Source organism: Vulpes lagopus, chromosome 10, assembly GCF_018345385.1.
Source record: "Vulpes lagopus strain Blue_001 chromosome 10, ASM1834538v1, whole genome shotgun sequence".
Lineage (NCBI taxonomy): Eukaryota > Metazoa > Chordata > Mammalia > Carnivora > Canidae > Vulpes > Vulpes lagopus.
Window position 1 is genome coordinate 41,640,602 of NC_054833.1, and position 24,172 is coordinate 41,664,773.

The 24,172-nt window shown below is 43.6% G+C and overlaps 2 protein-coding genes and 1 non-coding gene across 3 annotated transcripts; 1 reads left to right on the forward strand and 2 right to left on the reverse strand.

Annotated features, from left to right (window-relative positions):
- The first annotated feature begins 1,454 nt into the window (after window positions 1-1,454).
- On the forward strand, window positions 1,455-5,280 carry CD3D (CD3d molecule). Its single transcript, XM_041772263.1, has 5 exons — window positions 1,455-1,609; window positions 3,616-3,834; window positions 4,424-4,555; window positions 4,838-4,881; window positions 5,127-5,280. The coding sequence occupies exons 1-5, from the start codon at window positions 1,555-1,557 to the stop codon at window positions 5,190-5,192; spliced, it is 516 nt and encodes a 171-aa protein (XP_041628197.1). The 5' UTR covers window positions 1,455-1,554; the 3' UTR covers window positions 5,193-5,280.
- Window positions 5,281-5,919: 639 nt separating this feature from the next.
- On the reverse strand, window positions 5,920-6,026 carry LOC121501117. Its single transcript, XR_005990539.1, has one exon. It is a non-coding gene; the product is annotated as a U6 spliceosomal RNA (small nuclear RNA).
- Window positions 6,027-11,992: 5,966 nt separating this feature from the next.
- Window positions 11,993-23,031, reverse strand: CD3E (CD3e molecule). Its single transcript, XM_041769963.1, has 9 exons — window positions 22,962-23,031; window positions 22,739-22,850; window positions 20,804-20,824; window positions 19,328-19,342; window positions 15,719-15,748; window positions 15,055-15,273; window positions 14,112-14,279; window positions 13,512-13,558; window positions 11,993-12,629 (listed from the first exon to the last, which is right to left on the reverse strand). Exons 2-9 carry the CDS (start codon window positions 22,785-22,787, stop codon window positions 12,573-12,575), a joined length of 606 nt encoding a protein of 201 aa, XP_041625897.1. The 5' UTR covers window positions 22,788-22,850; window positions 22,962-23,031; the 3' UTR covers window positions 11,993-12,572.
- Between the last annotated feature and the right edge of the window lie 1,141 nt (window positions 23,032-24,172).

Here is a 24,172-nt window from a genome sequence, read left to right on the forward strand (position 1 = left end):
TCCCCATCTCAGAGATGACTTGCACAGAGACACCCCTTGGGTTGTGGGTAGGAGATGGCCTGGGCTTCTTTCTTCAAGAGAGGGGTAAACATCTCTGCCACCACTTGTTGCTAGGATTTCAGCCAGTTATTGCTTCTTGCTAGTACTAATGAATTTAAATGAGAACACTCATGTGCTCAGGGCTGGAGCTCTGAACAGAAAACCATCACAATCTAGGCCCTTGTTTAGGAATTTTTCACCAGTCTTTTGAGACAAGATCATCAAGAAAGTACCTTCCTGGACAAGAATAGATAGGACAATTGCAATGAGACAGGCCATACATTTCCAAAGGCCAGAGCCTGAGCCGAGTTTCCAGAATCTTAGGCTCCTTTCTCCCTCAGCTGTAAGTCAGTGAGTCAACAAAAATCTACAGACCTCTTGTTATGTGCCAGGCACAAGCTAGGTGTTGGAGATACAGAAGGGAGCAAGACATATGCTATGTCTGCCCTCAGGTAAATTACAGTTCAACTCTGGCCCCGTAGAGAGTTTGGATCCTCCTAGGCCACAGGAAGGTATAGTCCAATTGTCTACTGGGGAGACTCAATTATGCCTGTGAGTCAATCATATTGGCTTTTTTTTTTTTAAGACTTTATTTATTTATCCATGAGAGACACACACACAGAGGCAGAGACATAGGCAGAGGGAGAAGCAGGCTCCCTGCAGGGAACCTGATGCGGGACTCAATCCCAGGACCTCGGGATCATGCCTTGAGCTAAAGGCAGATGCTCAATCACTGAGCCACCCAGGTGCCCCAATCATGTTGTTATTAATAATGATCTCTTACTGAGCAAATACGATGTGTTACGTACCATGCAAACTTTTTGTCTGAATCCTTACTGGGATACTGAAGGAATTAGCCTCTGAAAAATTCTGACTGGCTCAGGCCAGGTGGGTAGGCAGTATAGGAGTTGGTATTCAAATATCTGTCTGGGCTGGGGGGCTCCAAAGCCCAACCTCCCACTGGTAAGAAGCTAGTCAGTCTGGTGTTCCAGGCTGCCTAAGGAGGAACTAGGGCAGGGTCCCAAGAAAGACCAGAAATGGGAGGAACCTTGTTGGTATGGATTATGGGATGGGGCTCACAGTTTCTTTCCAGAGTTTTGAGAGCTGGCAGTTTTCAGGTAGTGAGTAAATGTAGTTACATTGTTGACAGCAACTCTGAAATTACTATTTTTCATCAGTGACTCAGGAAAGAACATCCTAAATCTTCTTTTACTTCCTAGAGGTCTAGGCAAACTTTTCCACACTCTGCTCTCCCTTCCACCTCACCCCTCAAAGCTCCCTGCTTGGAGAAAGAACAATTTGCACCTGTTTCCTTCCTACCCCACCCCCAGTCTACCCCTACTCTGACAATCTCCCATGATCAACGGCAGATAGCAGACACACAGGCGTCTTTTAGTTCTTCCTCCACCCCTTTACTTTTTCCGGGTACCCGTGAGTCAGTTGGGGGAGGGCACTCTTACCCTGGTTGGTGGTTCTGTGACCTGGGTCTACCTACTGAAGGAATTCTCCTGGAAAATGGAACACTGCAGGTTTCTGGCTGGCCTGATCCTGGCTGTCCTCCTCTCCCGAGGTAAGGCTTCTCTAGGTGGTGGGGGCATCTCAAGAAACCCGAGAGGGATATTAGCACCTGGAGTGAGCTCCACTTGAAAATCCTTCTCAATGCTTCACTTCACCTGGCAGAGTTGTCAAGGAGGGCAGGGTTGGGATGTAGCACACGGTTTGGATTTGGGAAACAGGTTCTTGGCTTTGACTGACTCCGGCTAGGCGTGCATGTTGGCTTTCAATGTCTCTCTAAAGGCCTTGGGCCAGAGATCTGCAGGAAATGTGCAGTCTGTGGGGGCCTGAGCCTAGGGCTGGTAAGGGAGTGCTATTCATTCTAGAGCAGAAAGTCTCTGGGATCTAGGACTCTTAGTCATTTGGCCATCATTTGTCGCTACCTGTAGCCATGTCCCAATACTCAGGGGCATGCTTTAGGAGAAAGTTAACTTTAAATTGAGAAGGAAGGAGGGAATATCTGAGGTGGTAGGATGATCAACTCATCTTGGTTTGCCTGTTTTTTTTTTTTTTAAGACTTTATCCATCTATTCATGAGAGACAGAGAGAGGCAGAGACATAGGCAGAGGGAGAAGGTTCCCCATGGGGAACCCAATGTGGGACTTGATCCGAGGACCCCGGGATCATGCCCTGAGCCAAAGGCAGATGCTCAGCCACTGAACACCCCAGGTGTCCTGGTTTGCTTGGTTTTAAAAGTGATAGTGTCTTATCCCAGAAACACCCTCAGTCTCAGGCAAACTGGGACAAATGCTTTGGGATATCTAGGATTTCCATTGGAAGCAAATCTGCATGGAAGGCATGACTGTAGGATGTGAAGCATCTGATGTACATGTATCTCTCTGATATATGCCCATATAATCTTGGTCTGCTGGAGAGGCATGAGAAACAGCTCTTTTGGGGATTTTCCAGAGGATGCTCTTGTATTCAAATTGGTAACTGAATATGGAGTCAGGAAAAATCTGGATTGCGCTTTTCACTGGGATTGGAGATACAGATCCTTGTGCCTCTGTGGACTCTGGACATACTCTCAAAGTAATTCAGTGGATCTAGAAAGGCACTGTGCATACCTACAGTCCTTAAATTCCCGACAAAACTTCACTTGTGTGGAGCCCCAAGAATGAATTTGATAATTTTTTTTCTGTCCTCTTCCCCCTAAGCAAGGGTAGAATAACTAAAAATCATTACCTGGATTTTGCCCTGGGCCTCCTTCTGGATCACTGGGCTGGTAATTCATACCAGCTTCTCTCCTATCCTAACCATCACTGGTCCCAGGAAAGACTTTAGTAGTGAGAGTCCCATTTTCTTGGTAGCTGTTGGGGCAGGGGCAAAAAGGGAGAGAAGAGGATGAGAAATTAAAGCGGAAGGGTTGTAGATGGCTGGGAAGCAGAGTTAAAAGTTTTGTTGGTGGGCGCCTGGATGGCTAGTCAGTTAAATGTCTTCCTTTGGCTCAGGTCATGATCTCAGAGTCCTGGGATGGAGCCCCGTGTGGGGCTCCTTGCTCAGTGGGGAGTCTGCTTTTCCTCTCCCTCTGCCTCTCCTCCCCTGCTCGTGCATTCTCTCTATCTCGAATAGATAAATAAAATCTTAGAAAAAAAAAGTTTTGCTGGAGAACAAATGTGGACATTTCCAGCCGAGGAACATTCTTCTGTCTTTCCATGTCTCTTTGGTGCTTCAATAGTCTATGCTTTCCTTCTACTTCTAATCAGTGGTCTGAACACATTCCCAGGAAGGTTCTTGGATCAACCAGCTTCCATGGTTTCCTCTTTTGCTCCATGTCTGTCAGGGTTTGTGCTCTGCTTGGACTGAATTCTTGCATCCTTCCTGGTTCTTGTAGTTCATGGGGAGCCCCCCAAAGCCTTTTTCTTGGGACTTCTTTCTCTCTCACTGGAAACCATAAATTGTCCTAGACTTAGAAAGCGGTCCTTTTAAAATATAAACTTCAGCAGAATCAGGCATCTGCTACAGACCAAACAGCTGGCTGCAATCATTGTTTTTTGTTTTTGTTGTTTGTTTTCTCCTTAGTGAGCCCCTTCAAGGTATCTGTGGAGGAACTTGAGGACAGAGTGTTCCTGACTTGCAACACCAGTGTCCTAAGGATAGAGGGAACTATGGGAATACAACTCCCACGCAGTAGAACTCTGGACTTGGGGAAACGCATCCTGGATCCACGAGGAATATATCGGTGCAATGCGACAGAAGAACAATCCGACAAAACACCTTATATGCAAGTATATTATCGAAGTATGTGCCTTTTGGACTCTTTGAACTGAAATGGATGGGACCTCTGGATATGAGAACCTTAGAGCCAGAGGGCACTATGGTGGACCAACCTGTTCTCTAAACAAAGTGAAGTAACTCTTGTAATGGTGTGAGCCAGACTTTGGAACTTAACTAGCAGAAAAAAACAGTAGGGGCCTTGTGACTCAAGCAGTAAAATCTTGGTTAAGAGAGTTGTTTGGGGTGTGTGTGTGAATGGGTGATGGGCACTGAGGGGGGCACTTGACAGGATGATCACTGGGTGTTATTCTGTAAGTTGGCAAATTGAACACCAAGAAAAAATAAATTTATTATATATAAAAAAAGAGAGTTGTTTGGCCTTACTGCCTTGTTTACATTCCTGCAAAGCTGAAAGTACTTCTTGGCTCTTCTCAGGGATTCCTTGGGATTAAGGGCAGAGGTGGATGTAGCAAAGGCATCAGCAGGCCTTTATCCAGGGGTCTTACTAAAGTTTGAGTCTTAGTGTGAGGTTCTGGGGCTGCCCTAGGGGGCAGAGATGGTTCCCTGGTCTTGAAGGCTCTCCAGCTCTCCTCTTACCCTCATTCCCCCATAGTGTGTCAGAACTGTGTGGAGCTGGACTCAGCTACCCTGGCTGGCATCGTCATCACCGACATAATCGCCACTCTGCTCCTTGCTTTGGGAGTCTATTGCTTTGCTGGACACGAGACTGGAAGGTCCTCTAAGTGTAAGTGGAAAGGACAGAGTGTGCATGTGTGTATGTACATGGGTGTTGTGGGTATGAGCGTGCACCTGCTAAGAATGGGGCTGGCAATGGGTTGTGTCTCATCTGAGTCACTCTTGCGGTCTCCTAAGAACTCCTAAAACTGGTTGTTGGGAGACTTGTGCCTATATTGCTCATGCAGACTTCTGAGGATATGACCAGCTGTAGTCCTCCTGCAGTACTCATGGAGTCTCACTGTCCCATCCTCCTAGGCCCTTGATGACTCTTTCTCCCTGTTTCTTCTAGCTGCTGACACTCAAATTCTGTTGGAAAATGACCAGCTCTATCAGGTGAGCCTTGAGGGGAAAGAGACAAAATGGGAGGAGAATGGGAGGAGAATGGGAGGAGAATGGGAGGGGATGAAGAGGCTGATGCTAGATGTTATGTGTATGGATGAAGAGTCCTGGTGAGGAATTCATCCCGGGGGGTGGGGGGCACTGGGAAATTTGGTATGAGCTCTCATCTCTGGGGCCGACTGGGGTCTTCACTAGGAGAATCCTGATCCTGCTTCACTGTTCCTCTTCTTACCTCCTAGCCCCTTCGAAATCAGAATGATGCTCAGTATAGTCATCTTGGTGAAAACTGGCCTCGGAAGAAGTGAACCTGAGACTGGTGGCTTATAGCAGTATCAGCTATCGACTGTACTTTCTTTCCTTGTTCATTCAATAAAGAAGTCTTATTTCACTTGGCAGGTGCCTGGATTTTTCAAGACTCTTGGGCAAGGCATGGGAGTTGTCCTGACTTGGCTGAGCCCTTGCCTTCCCTGCTCACCTGTGTCCTTCCTTCATTGGTTCCAGTCCTTTGCCCCAGATGAACAGTGTGATGGGCAGTCTCCACTCCATTCTGGACCAGTGGGCTCCCTGGTGCAGGGACCTGGTGTTCCTGACCCAGGGGGCTTCCTGGGTGCAGGATCTCTTCCACCACACTTGTTGCTACTTGTTGCCCCCAGCCCCCTATTACAACCCCTTGAGGGCTTTGACTTCCTCACCACAGCCGAGGGCAGGCTGCTATGTTTAGATACATAGCCACACAGAGGTTTCCGTGACATCATGAGCAGAGGAGGTGGAAACATCAAGAGCCCAAGAGATCACTTCTCATCAAGACTTGGAGAGTATGTGTGACAAAGTCCCACTTCTGCTAAAGGGCTGGCCTTGGCTTTATGACCCCATGGAGAGGTAGCCACTAGCTATGAGGAGGTTTTAATGTAGGTCCATTCAGTACCCTTTACTGTGGTATAGAAGGTACCATTCATCTTCTTTTTCTCAGAATCTGTCCCTGTCCTGCTCCTGCCTTCTGCATAATAAACTAATATCAGAAACTTTTTTTTTTAAAATATGGAACGCTTCACGAATTTGTGTGTCATCCTTGCGCAGGGGCCATGCTAATCTTCTCTGTATCGTTCCAATTTTAGTATATGTGCTGCCGAAGCGAGCACCAGAAACTTTTTTTAAAAAAAGATTTTATTTATTCGTGTGAGACACACAGAGAGAAGCAGAGACATAGGCAGAGGAAGAAGCAGGTTCCTTGCGGGGAGCCCGATGCGAGACTTGATCCCAGGACCCTGGGATCACGCCCTGAGCTGAAGGCAGATGCTTAACCACTGAGCCACCCAGGTGCCCCTAACATCAGAAACTCTTCAGCCACTTGGAAACCTGGAACTTGAGAGTGAACAGGGCCTTGGGATATTTTCAATAGATGTCATCTTCAGCTACTGGGTTAGTGGTGGTTCTGAAACCTTGGGACCCTGAAGGATTTCTTAAAAATATAGACACTTGGGCTCCACTCTAGGCATGTAGCCTCCAGGTGATTCTGAAGCAGCCCCAATTCAGAGAGTCTCTGGTTTAGAGGAAGAACTGAGGCCACTGATTCTTTTGGGTCTATCTTCCATAGGGGCAACCCATCTTTTTGTTCTCTGAGTTATGGTAATTGAAAGAACTTCAGGACCAGGGTTCCCCAAAAGAGAAAGAATTAACACCACACAACCAGAGATCTGTATGATTCTGCCCACTATATTCCTGCCCACAGATGCTAATTTTGTTAGAAACAGAATGAACTTCCAATTTACACATGCTTCATTCATGGTTACGGCTCATTCCCACCTTTTACATTCCTACCTCTGTTGTTCTCTGAGGTCTGCCTCCTACTTTCACATTGGATCACTCCACCTTGGACAACTTTCCCTTGGCTTCTACTGCACCAGTGCTTGTATCCTTCCCACACCTTGCACTCTTCCCTTCACCTTGTATTCCTTGTGTGCTCTTCTATCTCCTTATACCTCTCACCAGTTCTCAACATGGCATATACTTTGGAATCTTCAGAGATTCTGATTATCTTGGGACTAAGGTACCAGGGCTTTCAGAACAGCTTAAAGTGATTTTATTGCGAAGCCAAGGTTGAGAAAACTGCCCTCCACCTGAGCCCTTCTGGAAACTTGTGTCCCTTTGGTTCTCTCTCTCTCTCTCTCTTTTTTTTTTTTGTGGTTTTAACAAACAGCTTTACTGGGGCCCCTGAGTGGTTCAAATGGTTGAGCATGTGACTCTCGATTTTGGCTAAGGTCATCATCTCAGAGTCATGAGATTGAGCCCTGAGTTGGGCTCCACACTCAGTGGGGAGTCAGCTTGAGATTCCTTCTCTCCCTCTCCCTCTGCCCTTCCCCCCTACTCATACTTTTCTCTCAAATAAATAAACAAACAAATAAATATTTTATTTTTAAAAAGACTATGAGAGAGAGAGAGAGAGAGAGAGAGAGAGAGAGAGAGAGAGAGAGAATGAGTAGGGGGAGAGGAAGAGGGAGAGGAAGAGGGGGAAGCAGACTCCCTGCTAAGCTGGGAGCCTGACATGGGGCTCGATCCCCAGAACTGGAGATCATGATCTGAGCTGGAAGGAGACACTTAACCAACTGTGCCACCCAAGTGCCCCAATAAATAGATCTTTTGAAAAATAAATAGCTTTGTGTTCACCTCAGCAGCACATATATTAAATATAAACAGCTTTATTCAGGTAAACTGACGTGAATAAACTACGTATACTTAAAGTGTAAAATGTGATATTTTGTCATATGTATATCCTTGTGAAACATCACCACAATTAAGGTAATGAACATATCCAACATCTTGAACAGTTTCCTTGTGTTCCTTTGCATCCTATCCCTCCCTCCATCCTCTCCCTATTCCCCCACCCTCCAGGCAACCACTGAGCTGCTTTCTGTCATTATAGGTTAGTTTTTGTTTTTCTAGATGTTTACATAAGTGTAATAATATAATATGTACCCCTTTTTGGGCTGGCTTCTTACACTTGAGCATAATTATTTTGAGATTCATCAAAATCTTGGTGCATCTATCAATATTTTATTCCTTTTTATTTTCCAGTAAATAGTATTCCATTGTATAGACATACCACAGGCTGTTTATCCATCCACCTGTTAATAGTTTTTTGGGTTATTTCCTGGTTTTGGCTATTACAAATAAAGCTGCCATGAACATTCACATATAAGCTGTTGTGTGGACATATACTGTTATTTCTGTTGGATACTCAGGAGTGGAATGGCTAAGATGCAACTTTTAAAGAAAGTAGTCAGGCTATTCTAAGTTATTTGTTTTATTTTACTTATTTCTTTTATTATTATTATTTTTAAAGTTTTTATTTACTTATTTGAGAGAGAGAGAACCAGAGAAAGCACAAGAAGGGAGAAGAGCAAGGGGAGAGGGATAAGTAGACTCCCCAAGGAGCAGGAAGCCTGATGTAGGACTTGATCCCAGGACCCCAGGATAATGACCTGAGTTGAAGGCAGACGCTTGACCAACTGAGCCACCCAAATGCCCGTCTAGATTTTTTGTAGTCCCATGTGAATTAGCTTCTCAGTTACTACAAAATGCCTGCTGGGATTTTGATCAGGATCGTGTAGAATTTAAAGGTCAACTTGCAAAGAATTGACATCTTAATGATATCGACTCTTCCAATCCATGAATACATTTTTTGTCAGGTTTATCCCTTAAGTATTTTATATTTTTTGATGCTCTTTTATATGGTGTTTTTAAACTTTCAATTTCCAATTGTTGTTCATTGATAGTATCTAGAAAAACAGTTGTTTTTTTGTATATTGATCTTGTACCCTGAAAACTTCACATATTAATCCACATATTAATTCTGGTACTTTTTTTTTTTATATAAAGTCTGTCAGAATTTCTACATAGGTGATCAGGTTGCTTGTGAATAAAGATCATTTAACTTTTCCATTTCCAATCTGGATATATTTTACTTCTGTTCCTTTGCTCATCACAGTGGCTAGAACCTCCAGTACAATGTTGAATTGAAGGGAAGGGAGGACATTCTTGCCGTATTTGTGATCTTAGGGGAAACGTGGTCTTTCATCATTAGGTATGATATTGGCCATACGTTTTTCTTACATGTTCTTTAAGAGGTTGAGGATGTTTCCTTCTCTTTCTAGTTTGCTGGGAATTTTTAGTAAAAACAGTTGTTGAATATTGTCAAATGCTTTTTCTGTATCTGTTGAGATGATTATCTGGTTTTACTTCTTTAATCTGTTAATATGATAAATTACATTGGTGGCATGATCTATTACATCAATCTTGCATTCCTGAAATAAACTATACTTGGTCATTATATATTATTCTTTTAACATATATAAAACATATATTAACATATATTAACATGTAAATGTTTATATATAAACATATAAATATATGTTATATATATTTATTATATATAATTTATAAAAATATATTTTATAAGCATATTATATATATATTTATATATATTTTAGTAAACTCTATCCTCAACGTGGGACTTGAATTCACGACCCCAAGATCAAGAGTCACAGGCTCCAATGACTGAGGCAACTGGGTGGCCCTATTCTTTTTTTCCTTTTTATATATTATTAGATTAAATTTATTTAGTGAAGAAATTTTGCCTCTCTTCCTAAGGGATATTGGTCTTCAGTTTTTTTTTCTTGTAATGTTTTGCCTGGTTTTGATATCAGGATTTGTCATTAGGGTTCTCCAGAGAAACAGAACCAACAGGCTGTTATATAGGAAAGGGAAAAGAGAGCAGAGAGAGAAAGAGAGAGATTTATTTTAAGGAATTGGCTCATACAATTGTGAAGGTTGGCAAGTCCAAAATCATCAGGGTGAACCGGCAGGTTGGAGACCCAGGGAAGAGTTGATGTTGCAACTTGAGTCCAAAGACAGTCTAGAGATAGAGAGTTCCCTCTTCCTCAGAGGACCTCACGCATTTTTTTTTTTTTTTCTGTAAGGCCTTCAATTGATTAGATGGGGCTAATCACCCATCCACATGCTGGAGGATAGCCTACTTCACTCAGAGTCTGCTGATTTAAACATTATTCTCAACTAAAAAAATACATTCACGACAACATCCAGATGTGTTTGACCAAATATCTGGACACTGTGGCTCAGCCAAGTTGACACATAAAATCAACCATTACCATGAGTTTGGTCTCCATAGAATGAACTGGAAGTATTTCCTCTTCAATTTTTTGGAGGAATTTATATAGAATCAGTATTATTTCTTCCTTAAATATTAGGTAGATTTCACTTGTGAAGTCTTCTTGGTCTCAAATTTTCTTTGTGGAAAGGTTTTGAACTATCAATTCAATTTATTTAATAGCTCACTGCTTATTTAGGTTACCTGTTTTGTCTTCGGTGAGTGGAGTTCCTCCCTGGGGCACTGTCTACAGCACCCATGGGGGCTAAATTACATTCATTTTCCTGTTATTGTTCAAACTTCTGCACTCTTGGCCACTCTTCTATAATTGCAAGCTCCTTGAAGGCAAAAACAATTTTTTTTTTGTCTCCCCTTAGCACTTAGCACATAGCTGGTCTGCCCCATGAGTGATGAGAAAAGCCCTTGACCGAAGGAGTGCCTAAGTGATTAAACACAGAGCTTTCTTTTCTTTTCTTTTCTTTTCTTTTCTTTTCTTTTCTTTTCTTTTCCTTTCTTTTCTTTTTTTTCAGAGCTTTCAAGCCAAGAAAACGGTGAGAATTCTTTATGATCACTGTCAATCTCACAGAGCTGTTCAGAGCATTGGAGTTGGACAGTCTTGGCTGCTCATTCCTGTTCCGTCCCTCACTAGCTGTGCAACTTGGACAAATAACAACCTCTCTGAATCTCTGTAGCCTCATCTGTAGAATGAGGACAACAACATCTATTTTGTCAACTTTGCTGAGTTATTGTAAAGATTTTAGGAGCAACGCATGGAGAGTGCTAAGGGTGATTTCTAGAACCTAGTCAGTGCTCACTAGACAGTAGCTGTTACTGCTTTTCTCACCCTGAGCCATCCCTCCCCTTCCTGAAATATCTGGGACAAGAGGCCCAGACTGCTGATCAGCAGCTAAAGATGGTTAACATCACAGTCTCCTTGTGAGCCTATGGTGCTGAGTGCACAGGGGGCAACAGGCATCCTTCAACAGGGACCAACAAATCTGTGGCCACGATCCCGAGACTGAATGTGAAAGGCATGTGGCACGTTGCTAACCACAAATGGCCCTTCATTGTGGCCACATGCATAAATAGCCCTGTGGTCAGTGGGGAGGTTTCTGGGTACATAGAGGGGGAAGGGGGTCCCTGGGGCTTCTCATAGTTCTGGCCTTCACTCTGAGCTAGCAGTGGAGCACAGGGTGCTAGGTGGGGGTGAGGCCCTCCCACCGGGCCCCACAGCCCACATCCGGGTGTGTCAAACCACAGCTGCCTTCTGGCTGCAGGCTGCTGGCTTGCAGGGTAGAGGGAGGGGTTATCTGCTCCAGAGCACCTCCTTCCCCACGGCAGGGCAGGGGCTCAGCCTTGGATCCTTCTCCCGGGCAGCTTGTGGAAATCGGACCCCCCCCAACCCCCAAACTCCCCATCCACCACCCTCACCTGTCCTTGAAGGCTTCTGCTTCTGTCCCTCTGTTTTCTGAACTGACAGCTCCATTGGGGACCCATCCGTCACTCTCTGTCATCTTTAAGATAAATTAGTTAGGGATACCTGGGTGGCTCAGCGGTTGAGCGTCTGCTTTCAGCTCAGGGCATGACCGATCCCCCAGTCCTGGGATCAAGTCCTGCATTGGGCTCCCCGCAGGGAGCCTGCTTCTCCCTCTGCCTCTGTCTCTGCCTCTCTCTGTGTGTTTCTCATGAATAAATAAATAAAATCTTTTTTTTTTTTAAAGATAAGTGAAAGGACTATTTTTTTCCTTTCTTTCTCCCTCTCTTTTTTATTTCTTCCCTAATGCCCTCTCCAAAGATACCAGGAGCTAACACCCCCACCAGTGGTGAAAACAGGTAGGACTTGCATTTGGGATCCTAGGGGAGCATTGAGTCAAAGGTGGGAGGATGTGAGGAACCAGCCTCTGAGGGCCTTCCAGAAAAGAGGCACAGCAACTCTTTCAGCCAAATACACTTTATTATTTTCTCTCTCAGCTGTCAAGGAGCCTAGCACATTTGTAAAAATGCAAATGATCATCCAGGGGCCTGCGGGCAGAGGGTGGCTCTGGGCCGACGTCATGGATGGGGCAGGACCTCTACCAGAGTTACCTAGTCCATCCCCACAGAGGGTCACCAAAGAGAGAGCTGGAAAAATGGAAAGGTAGGTGGGATAGTAAGGGATAGGGGCAGGTTCTGTCCAAGGGGGCAGTACGGAAGGGAGCAAGGATACCTCTGAAGGGTAGGAAGGAACTGGTGATGGTGGGGGCATCAGGGTAACAGAAATGAATACCCTGACCAGAGGGCAGTCTGGCTGGCGGGGGGCAGTGAGTGGCCATGATGAGGAGGTGATATTGCAGGACCGAGTGCCAGCAGAGAAGGCGGGTTGGAGGGAGCTGGGGATAAGGCTGCAGGCTGGGAGTTAGTTCTCCAGAAGGCAGAGGAACAATTCTCTTCTGGGGTTCAAGATTTACCCAGGGTACTGGGAGTAGCAGGACCTGGAGACACCAAGACCTGGGCCCGGGGGAGGCCGTGTCCTCAGGAGCCGTCAGATGCCTCTCTGATTCAGGCCAGAATACAGGTCTTGCTGGCCTTTCCGGATGGGCTGTGGGTGGAATAGAGAGGTCGTGGTCAACAGGACAGGAAGAAGTAGTTCCCTCCAGAAAGAAGGGGCCACTGAAGCTCTAGCTTTAGTGCAATGGAAAGGACTGCAGACTAGTAGTCAAGAAGCTGGCTCACATTCTCACCTGGCACCCACTGGCAACAGACTTGCCCCTGCCACCTTCTGGGAGCCTCAGCCTTCCCATCTCAAAAATGGGCATCTAAAGACTCATCTCTCAGGGCATTTGCCAGGATTAAATGAAGTCACCTATATGAAGGTGAATACCACGTGTGTGGCTGGTGCTCAGTAAATAGTTGTGGAGTTTGTTTAGGTGTGAGCGTCCCAATATTTAACAATTGGTAGTGCACACACCAGCCAACCAAAATAGTCCTGGTGGTTGGTTCTCTCTGAGGCCAGGCATTAACTCTTTAGTTGTCAAATGGAAAAGCAGTCTAGTGGGGGAGAGGCTGCGATGTCTGGCAGCCTGTGTGTTGGGAGAGGGGAGCCGGAAGCTTGGGGCTATTTACCAACAAAATACTTTAAAATTTCAACAACCAGCGTGGTCGTACCCCTGCCTGCTGGTGGAAACTAGTCCTGAATGTATCGTGTTAGAAGGTGTGGATATGGTATTCCCCATGTTGTATCCCAGCTAACGACTAAGCCACAGAAAGAGGGGGGTCACCCCACCCCCACCCCCCATGCCATAGTCGTAGAAGCCACACAGCCTTGGAAATGGCCCTGTTCTGAAGGAGGAGAAGGTGGGCATGGGGCAGGTTGTCTGGGAGCCCTGCGTGAGGGGCTTCAAAGTGTCCAGCAGGCCAGATGGACAGTCCCACCTGTCTCCTTCTCTAGATAGATCCCCTCCCCGGCTCTATCCCTTCTTACCTCATAGTCTGGATTGGGAACAGGTGGTGGCTTCTCCTTGTTTTGTCCTGCAGAGGAGGAAGGGGAAAGGATTAGTTCCCATGTGGAAAACTCATCTCGTGGCAATGAGTCCCAGATCGATCCCGGATGGCAACCCCCTTCATTCTCTCCTCTGGCTCTCCCCTTTTTTATCTTGGGTCCTCTGCCTCCTGTTTCCTTTCATCCCATCTCTAATGACCTCCATACTCTTCTCATCATTTTATGACTTTCCTCAGCTCAAAGTCCTTCCATGTGTCTTTTTCTATGGGGAAGGGAAGGAAAAAGGCAGGAGGTAATAATATCCCAAAGTCTCTCTCCCCACAGATTGGGGGTGTGTGCAGAATCTGGCTACTCTAGAACACTCACAGCCATCCTGTTAATAATTTTTTTTTTTTTGTATTTCTCTAGGGTAGGAAAGAGAGAAGCAATCTGAGATGTGAAACCGTCTGTCCAGACGTTGGCCACACAGTGAATGTTCTATAGAAGTTGTCTTGACCTAGCTGTGGACTCGCCACCCATCCTGGCCCAGGCTGGACGTCCCCGTTGGTGAGACTCTCTTCCAACTTAACTCCATGGTCTTACCCCTGGGCTTGCTGCCGGCACCTGTTCCTCTCATCACAGGCTTGGCATTGGCCTTTCTGGTCTTGCTCCAGTAATACACCATCAGCAGCAACCCCAGAGTAAGGCAGATGTCAGCTACGATGATTGTGACCACTGCCATCAGATTCACCTCTATGCAGTTTGCACATACTGTGGGGGACAGAGATAGGGGAGAGGAAGAGAAGTTACTGAGAAAAGAAGATGCAAGGACAGTAGAACCAGCAAGGAATAAATAAAAGTGATTCTCCCCTTACTACTCACATGCTTGCCATGGCCAGAGCCGGGCCTTTCAGTGTTTTTAACAATAAGCAAAGAGTAAGGTTATAGGTAGAGGCTCTGCAGTCAGACAGTCCTGGGTTCAAGTCCCAGCTCCTTTCCTTTGCTCACTAGCTGTGAGAATTATAAGAAGTGTTTTCAACTCACAAAGCCTCTGTTTCCTCTAACTCATGTGGTTGTTGAAAGGATTATATGAAAAAAATCCCTGGCAAATGTTTGGTATGGTGCTTGAAACTTAGTAAGTACTCAGTAAATGTTAGCCAGCATTATTATGCCTTAGTTATGATACTTTATTATAGCAGCTCTACAAACCCTTCTGAAGAATTGATCTCTGGATAAGGCATCAGATAAACCCATATCTATGCCAGAATTCTGGATTTGATAAAATGCAAACAACTCCATCCTGTCTCTTGGGAAGTTGTTATTTTTAGATCTAATGCTGACCCAGGCGACCCCCTATTCGTGTTTAATCCATATTTCAGAAAACACTGATGCCCTATGGCCCCTGAGAGTCTCAGGATTGAGTGTAAGAGAAGCACAAAGATGCCAGGGGACCGCAAAGTGAGTTTGGGGAAATAATTGAGAGTGCTCTCTTGAAGTGGCCTTTTCTAAAGTGCCCTGTGGTGTTTGCTCTGGAGACCTATATTACCTCTTGCTCTCAGGTAGAGATAGCTCTTCTCCTTTACGGAATCTGCATAGCAGGCATAATAACCACTGTCGTCCACTTCTGAAAACTCCTTCTGAGATAGCTCTCTGTTACTAGCACCTTCCACAAGGTTATCATTTTTTTCCCATTTTATATTATCATATCCAAAAACATCAGGGCATGTCACCACTACCTCGGTTCCAGAGATGGAGACCTTAAACCCTGGAAAATAGGAGAGAAGAGAAGAGAAACTGGAGGGAGAAACCAGCAAGATTTTGGCAAAGGCAAATTAGGAATAAAAGGATTGACCAGATACAGAAGACCACCTGTCATCCAGGTCTTGAATCTTGTCAAAGGGGAACTCTGCTGGCTAGAGGGCATGAAAGAGGGGATCTGAAGAAGAAGGGGAACTGGAGAATCTTTAAGAGTCACCCTTAAGGGTGACTTTAGAGTTTAGGCATGGACATGGGGGCTTGGGAAGGGGAGGAAGGAAGTAAAGGAAAGCCTAGAAAAGCCCCTTGGGGAATATTTCCAAAATAGGAGTTGGAAATGTGATGTTGGAAGGACTTCAGTTCTTGAGAGGTTAATCTCTCACAGCCAATTCCTTTTTCTCTATCCACCCCCCCGCCCCGCCTCTTCAGGGCATACATGAAAGACAGACACTTACGTTTCTCTGGAGATATACTTGTCAATTCATCTGAACATGAGAAAATAAAAGCACCGTAAGACAGTAACCTTGGCTTAAGTTTAAACTGTAGATAAACATTTTCAAGTGGGACTAGACATTATCTCCAAGAACCCCCAAACAAGGCCCATCCTTTAGGGAGCCCCAAGCATTGAAGGTGAGGTATTTACATGAGGTAGGTTCCTGGATGCAGCTCAGATGCATACCAGCATGTGCCCCTAGATCTAGATCTACTGAAGCTCAGAAAGTCTTAAAACCCTAAAACTGAAAAATTCTAGAAGTCTTCAAGCCAACTTCCTACATTAGCAAGAACCGTATTTTAGATAGACATGAAAGGGTCTTCTTAGAGATAAAGACCTTCACTCGTCTTTGCAAGATCTTGGACCCATTGATGCTTGGGCTTACCTATTTTTCACCATTCAGAAGTTCTCTCATAATGCATGGAATCCCTCATAATGGAGACCAAACATCCTTCTTATCTTAGACCATGTTTCTTTTATTGCTCTTAAATTATGTACAGGGCCGTATTCCTTTTTTTAAAAAAAATCTTATTTATTTATTCACAAAAGGCAGAGAAAAAGAGGCAGAGACACAGGCAGAGGGAGAAGCAGGCTCTCTGTGACGAGCCTGATGTAGGACTTGATCCCAGGATCCTGAGATCACGACCCGAGCCAAAGGCAGACGCTCAACCACTGAGCCACCCAGGTGTCCCAGGACTGTATTCCTTTAAAGGGAATGGTTCTTCCAATAAAAAGTGGCTTTATCATCTGCCTTTGGTCATGATTCCAGGATCCTGGGATTAAGCCCCACCTCAGGCTCTCTGCTCATCATGGAGTTTACTTCTCCCTCTCTGTCTATCCCTCCTCCTGCTCATGCTCTCTCTCTCAAATAAATAAATAATATCTTTTTAAAAAAGTGGCTTTATGTTGAACCATCTCTTGAGTATAATCAATTTTCAATTATTTTTGTTAGAGGGAGTCACTATTGGTATGGACAACTGAAATCCACTAATACAATTTGGGGCCTGGGCACATTCCCCACAGCAGGCAGTGTTGTCCTGGGATGTAAGGCTGGGGTGCATCCTTGTTTTCTGGAAGACTTGTGGACAGGACCCAGGGTGGCACTAAGTTATGCTCAAGCCTGAATGTGGCAATTGGAAGACAGGAGAGGTGGTGATGCTCAGAGACAGCTCTCTCTCTGTATTGGGCGTTTTTTTGCTACAGTATGCTGTTGGGGACAGAACATTGGACTGAATTAGAAGTCCTGTGTTTGAATCCCACATCTGCTTTAGGCTGGGTGACTGAAGACAAGTCATTGAATTTTTCTGAGCCTCAGTTTATTCATCTGGGAAATGGAGATAAAACACCTACCTCACAGGTATTTGTGAGTATTAAATGGGTTACACTGGTAAAAATGCATGGTACAAGGGGCGCCTGGGTGGCTCAGTCAGTTTTAGGCGTTTGTCTTCAGTTCAGGTCATGGTCCTGGAGTCCTGGGATTGCCCCGTGTTGGGCTCCCTGCTCAGTGGGGAGTCTGCTTTTCCCTCTCCCTCTGCTGCTCCCCCTGCTTATGCACTTACTCTCTCTCTTTAATGGATGAATAAAATCTTTTTTTAAAAAAAATGAATGATACATAGCAGATGCTTAAGAAAAATGTTAGTTACTTTCTTCCTTTCCTTCTTGCGGTGGAGGAAAGATGGAGAACAGAACTGAGTTCTGACCCAGTTGTTCGGGCAACTCTCTGGCTGACATCATACAGGATGATAAACAAGTCATTCTTCAATTTATCTATCTGCTAATAATTGGGAGTTGAATAGAATGACATAGATGGTTGATATTATTTTGACTTAGAAATAATTTTTCAATACTGCTATTTATTAGCAATGTTAAATAAGCTAGAAATTATAAATAAAAGAGCTTAAAAGCAAGTAGACATTTCATTCTGTTGGTATGTTTGTTTGAAAAAGAAAAGTAAAGAATGTAAAGAAAATTGCTCATGAGTTTTATTGGCACAGATATGGTAGCAGAGCTTAGACTTATGTATGTAACTCCAAAAAGGACCTAGCATTGTAGGCTAGACATCTGTGCCTAGAAATTGTTTGAATGCTCACAAAGATTTGGTGCATATCCAGAAACAAAGTTTCATGATAGTTAAGAAAATGAGTTTCAGTATCAGCTAAATCTGCATTTATATTTCTCTTGGTGTTTGGACTATTTATTTTCTAAACTTTGGTTTCTTTATCTGTAGAATAGATACATTAGGAGAATTAAATGAGAAGTTCAGGTAAAATATTTAGGGCAATATCTAGAACACACATGTTCACTAAACGTTAATACTTATTATTTAGTCTGTCTGTTTCCCATATAATAATGACAACTAAAATTCACTCATTGCATCTATATGTCAGATGATGTTCTAAGTGAATTACTTATTCCATCCTTATAACAACATTACAAGCTAGGTATCTTTATTATTTTCATTTTATACATGATAATGCTATAGCACAGAAGAGCGAAGCAAACTATTCAGGCGCTCGTCAAATAAGAAATCAATCCAGGATTCAAATACGGCAGTCTAGCTTCTTTTTTCTTTTTCTAAAGATTTTATTTATTTATTTGAGATAGAGAGTGAGCAAAAGAGAGAACATGAGCAGAGAGAGGGGGAGAAGCAGACTCCCCTACTGAGTAGGGAGCCCAATGAGGGGCTCGATCCCAGGACCTTCACCTCATGGCTTGAGGTGAAGGCAGACACTTAACCGACCGAGCCACTCAGGCACGCCAGACATCTAGCTTCTTAGCCTCACACTACACAGCCTTAACTCCTCTGCCTAAAATATTCTTCCTAAAATACAAATTCATTCTTTATTATTATCATTATTACTATTACTCTTATTATTTTTAGAGAGCTAGAACTTGTGAGCTGGGAGGGGCAGAGGGATAAGGAGAGAGAGAATCGTAAGCAGGCTCCATGCTTAGCATGGAGCCTGATATGGGGCTGTATCTCATGACCATGACATCATGACCTGAGCCAAAATCCAAAGTCAGATGCTTAATTGACTGAGCCACCCTGGTACCCCAAAGCTCATCCTTTAAAACTCAGCTCAGGAATCACCTCTGGGGAGGCTTCCCCAACTATCTTCTATACAGTTGGCCACTATTATTTTTGTATTTTATTTTAGCCTGTACTTACCCATAGCACAGCACGTAACATACTGTATTGTCAGTTATTTTTCACACACAAGACCATCAGCTTCTTAAAGAGAGGGAATTAGTGATCACTTACTGATTCAAAAAATACCTACTATGTGCCAGGCACTGGGCCAGGTAAGTAAGACACCATCTGTGCCTTCCACGAACTTATGATTTACACAAAAACTCAGTGAAGGCTCCCACCCCATGTATATTCTTCTCTGAATGCATTCTCAGGGATACGTGACAGCAACAGAAATCGGCACATCTACAGATCCTACCGACAGAAAATTGTATTTTTCTTCTGGTGGTTCTGGTTCTCAGTGTTTATTACTATGACTGTCCTCAATACCATTTGGTTCCACATTTGAAAAGAGGTGGTGTAGAGTGAAAATCCTCTTACCAGGTTTGAAATCCTCTGAAAAGGAAATGATAAGCAACTATTAGTTACGCTTGTATCAGCTACTAAGAACAGACCTATTCCCCTGGGTTAGGACCTTCTGAAACTAATGTAACATTGTGTATAAACTCTTATCAAATAAAAATAGAAAAAGAAAAAGGAAAAAACGCCTGCACCATGGAACTGCGTCAACCTGTCAGCAATGTTTATGACTGGTGAAATGATTATGGACAAGTTTATATTTATCTTTCAAATTTTCTACCGTATTAAAATGTAATTTTCTGGGGTGCCTGGCTGGCTCGGTTGATGGAACGTGTGACTCTTGACCTTGGGGTTTTAAGTTTGAGCCCCACATTAAGTATGGAGATTTCTTAAAAAAATAAAAAAATAAAATGTCATTTTCTATATGTGCTGCTGAAGCAAGCACTAAAATGTCATTTTCTAAATTAGAAAAAAGGGAAAAATGATTGGATCTTCAAATTCCTCATGGCTGCATAGGAAAATCTGTTTGGGGCCCTATATCCTACGTTAAACAGCCGACGGCAATTTACAAAAATGGATCTTAAGTAGTAATTTTGCAATGTCAATTATTATATCATACACCTTAAATTTACATTGTGTTATACATCAATTATATCTCAAAGCTAGAGAAAAAAGAAAAGAAGATATGGATTGCACACAAATCAATGATAAAGAATAATCAACTCTAAATGACAGTAGCACGCAGAAGAGATTAATTACTCTGAAGCATATTCAGTAATTTTGACATATTCCATCTGTCAGTAAAGTAATAATAAAGCATGCTGTATGGTAAAAAAGGGGGGAAAAGGATTCTAAAAATATTGCAAATGATTCAGTGTCATGGAATATAAGCAGGCACGCACAGTGGCCATCTTTAGACACAAAATTGGTTCACTAAGTTCAGAGGAGCTGATTGAATAGAGAGGGTTCCAATTGGGATGCTCTTGACTCCACTGCTATGATCAGGACATAAGTCCAGGCCAGGCGTACTCACATGTGTGTGTGTGCACGTGAATGCACATGCACACACATATTCAGGGTATTTGGACATGTGACTCAAGATGTGCACCCAAATGATGCCCCAGAGGCTTATTCACCACATCCCCGTGCATATGTTCATGCCCTCTACAAAATCCCACATCAAATATGAAATTCAAACAAATGAAAACTTTTGGCACATTCAACTTAACAGTCTCAATTTTTTCTTTTGAAAATGGTTAGGACTCATATTTCCCATGCTCTCTGTTGCTTTCCTCTTCTTGGCTGGAACTATCGCTAGATTGATCAGAAAAAGGCCAAGGAGAAGGTGGTAGAAACTCCTTTAATGGGTCTCTGTGGAAGTTTTGTGTGTGTGTGTGTGTGTGTTGTTGGCAGGGGTGTCTAGAGAAAACTCCACTCATAAAAACAAAGAATGCAGGGTTGATTTAATAACAAGGAAAGAGAGCATATCTTACTTACCGTCCTGCCCCCAAGCACCAACTAGAAAATAAATACAAAAAAAAAGTTAGTAAATGTTGTGGGTCCCTGAAATTCCAAGCAGAAAAAGTGACGTGGTCTGATCTGATCATTTCTGAACATGCGAAGTCTTTCCCAACCACCCCAGGGTCACACTCATCCCTGTCCCCCAGGTAAGTGATGCATACTGTTGGGTATAGACCAGGGGTTCCTGGTCAATTTGGGTGACACAAAGCAAAGAAGCATTTGGCATTAAATATGAACACTCAATATTTGACAAACAGGAGTTACAAAAAGTTGAGTCTACTTTTTGGGCCACTGGAGAAATAACAAAACAATTTTTGTAGCCAAGCTTCCATTTTGAAAATCAAACTGAGGAAAAAAACAAGCTCTTCATTAGGTACAAATGTTGACTTTCTTGTTCCATTTCTTGCTATGGCTTGTCTGATTGTTCAGTTTTTCCATTGTTTTCTGCTTGCTACAGAGATGGAGATATTTGAAACTCCCATTACTCACCATCTAAGAGCCTGTGTGTTGAAGAGCCTGGTCACATTTCCACTGGGTTCCTCACTCAGCAATAACTTGGATTCATTATGATGACTAGTTTCCCTGATGTTGCCTGAAAGTTTTCCATACACCTGGAACTCCCTTTTTACCAACAGTCTCTACATGGAGTGAGACCCTTCCACTTGCCTCGTGCTCATCCATTTCCAGAGCGGACTGGGCACAGTCCCTCATGATGCCAAATCTTTAGGGGTGCTTGAGTCTTTCTCTCTCTTTCTCCCTTCCCCCCTGACCTGGGAAAGATTAGTTTATATCATAAGCCTCTAAGAAAATGCCTAACCTCTCCTTGCAGGAGCCACACCCTGCCCCTTGACACTCAAAATGTGTTCCTTGGACCAGTTGCAGACTTAGAAGCCCAAGAGTTTATCAGAAATGAAGAATTGCAATCCCCATTCCAATCCTACTGAAGCAGACGCTGCAGAATCCCAGGTGATGTGTGTGAGCATTCAAGCCTGAGAAACTCAACAGTGAAGCAGGAAATGGAGACATGATGGTTGTGACTCTGAGTTTGGAGCCCCAGCTATGTTAGCATTTTCTAGGTCTCTGAACTAAAACGATCGATCGTGAGCCATTTTACACCAAGTAGCCATGAAGTGCATAGGCCTTGTAGACAGACCGTCCTATTCCCCAGGTCGGCTTTAGCACTTACTATCTGTGTAACTTTAAACAAGTTATTTAACATCTTTGCATATCAGTTTCTTTGTCTGTAAAATAGGGGATATAACTTTTACCTTCCAAGATGGAGGTAAGAATTAAATTATTTGACACACGTAAAGAATTTTTTTTTTTTTTTTTGAATTTTTTCTTTATACAGTTTCTGGCACTTAATAAACGGCAACTTGTTAAAAAAATCTTATCTCCTATGAGATGTGGAATTGCTTTTGGTTATTTATCAACTTATATTCTCCCTTGCTTCAAAAAGGACTAAATTAATGGAAAGCTCTTAGTCTACAGAAAGGGGCTGGAAGTTACTATGTGCCTATTGTTTGAGAGGTCAACCCTGTTATACCCTGCACCGTTTGGGTTCAACTATCTGCTCTCCTCATGATAAGGAGTGGAGATAAGCTCTTCTAATATCTTTTGTGTTAGTTTTTAAAGGCTGGGTAGTTCACTGATGACCAAGCTTGTTTTTGGAGGCAGAGAGACTTCTCTGCTCTGAAAAGCTATGATCCCAAATGCTTTTCTTTGGCTGTTCCCTGAATGGTTTCCTGTACAACCGGAGCAAATCTTTCTCCATACCCTGCAGTCTTAGATCTTTGCCCTGATGTAGGACAAAATGTTTCTTACATCGTCTGGTAAATGAGGCTCTTTGGTAACACTAGGCCTCCCCATAGTCTGGAGAAATACCACCTTTTCTCATTTTACCCTACTTACCTGATAAGAGACAGAGTCCCAGAATTCTCCAGAGGTTCCCCGACTGCATCCTTCTCTCACTGGATGCACCCTTATTCTACCCAAAATGGCGGAGGCGGGTGGCTTATTACTTCTGAAAAAGAAACCAGAGGACTTTCTCAAAACCCCTGCTGAAGGTGAAGACCCTGAGGTCATTGTTTTCAACACCAGGTTGAAAAAGGGGACCCGTTAGAGGGAGACTCACCATTTTCCGAAGTAGGCACCTAAGGCTGGGAGGTGAGGCGAGTTTCTGAACCCCACACAGGAAGTGTGGAGGGGCCTCTGGGTCTGTCAGGGTACTGCGTCACTTGAAAACGTTCAAGGCAGGGGCAGCCACCTGGGTTGGCTGGGGAGAGATGGGCCCCATATCCTCCCATAGCACAAGCAAGGGGGCTGTGGCAAAACCTGAAGGGAAGATGAGAAGTACCTGCAATTTAACTGTGCAGGGGACCTTGTACAATAATAACACCATGTTGGGTCTCCTTTCTCAAACACCCCCTCTCTCCAAATAAGCTATGGCAAGGAAGGGAGCACTGAATATTTGCTCTTTTTTTTTTTTTAAGATTCAATTTTATTTATTTATTTGAGACAGTGAGAGAGTGCAAGAGGGAGGGGGAGGAAGAGAGGGAGAGGGAGACCCAGGCTCCCAGCTGAGCTGGGAGGCAGCTACCAGGGGTCTCCAACCCAGGATGCCAGGATCATGACCTGAGCCCAAGGCAAATGCTTAATGGACTGAGCCACCCAGGCACCCCTAAAGATCGTATTTTTAAGTAATCTCTATACCCAGTGTGGGGCTCAAACATACAACCCTGAGATCAAGAGTTGCATGCTCCATGGATGGAGCCAGCCAGGTGCCACCCTTGCTTTCTTTATGGTGTGCCTGTTGTGGACTAGTAAGGTGCAGACATCTCATTAACAAAGCCTCTGGGCTTGAAAATACATGTCGGCTTAAAGCCATGAGATGAGATCCTCCTATTTTTTTTGCCTTTATTATTTCACAAATAATATATATATTTACAAAAATATTTGAAAATATTTTTAAAATATAAAAGAGGTAGAGGGTGACAGTCTTAAAATCTGCTGATGTGAATGTATATTGATACAAACTTTTTTTTATTTTTAAGACACATTAGTCAAATGCTTACTATATGCTAGGCACTGTGCTCAGGGCTTTGCCAACATACCTCATATAATCTTCAAAATAACCATTCAAGGTAGGTATTATTTTTATCCCCATCTTATACTGGAGAAAACTGGAGTTCAGACAGGTTACCTAACTTGTTGGGTACAGAATTGAGACTCTAGAAAGCATTTTGGCAAAACTCAGTAAATATATAATATCTACTATGCTGTAGTTGTGCTCTGGGTAGTAGTAATGACAGATATAGCAAGACAGCCCTTGTGAACATCCCTTGT

Excerpts from the sequence above, each read along its gene's own strand:
- CD3D (XM_041772263.1), top strand. The coding sequence starts at position 1,555 with ATGGAACACTGCAGGTTTCTGGCTGGCCTGATCCTGGCTGTCCTCCTC. Across the intron at positions 3,835-4,423 it reads TATGCAAGTATATTATCGAA|TGTGTCAGAACTGTGTGGAG; the intron begins GTATGTGCCTTT and ends ATTCCCCCATAG. Across the intron at positions 4,556-4,837 it reads GACTGGAAGGTCCTCTAAGT|CTGCTGACACTCAAATTCTG; the intron begins GTAAGTGGAAAG and ends TGTTTCTTCTAG.
- CD3E (XM_041769963.1), bottom strand. The coding sequence starts at position 22,787 with ATGCAGTCGGGGAACCTCTGGAGAATTCTGGGACTCTGTCTCTTATCA. Across the intron at positions 14,280-15,054 it reads TCTCTACCTGAGAGCAAGAG|TATGTGCAAACTGCATAGAG; the intron begins GTAATATAGGTC and ends TGTCCCCCACAG. Across the intron at positions 12,630-13,511 it reads TTCCCAATCCAGACTATGAG|CCCATCCGGAAAGGCCAGCA; the intron begins GTAAGAAGGGAT and ends TTCCACCCACAG.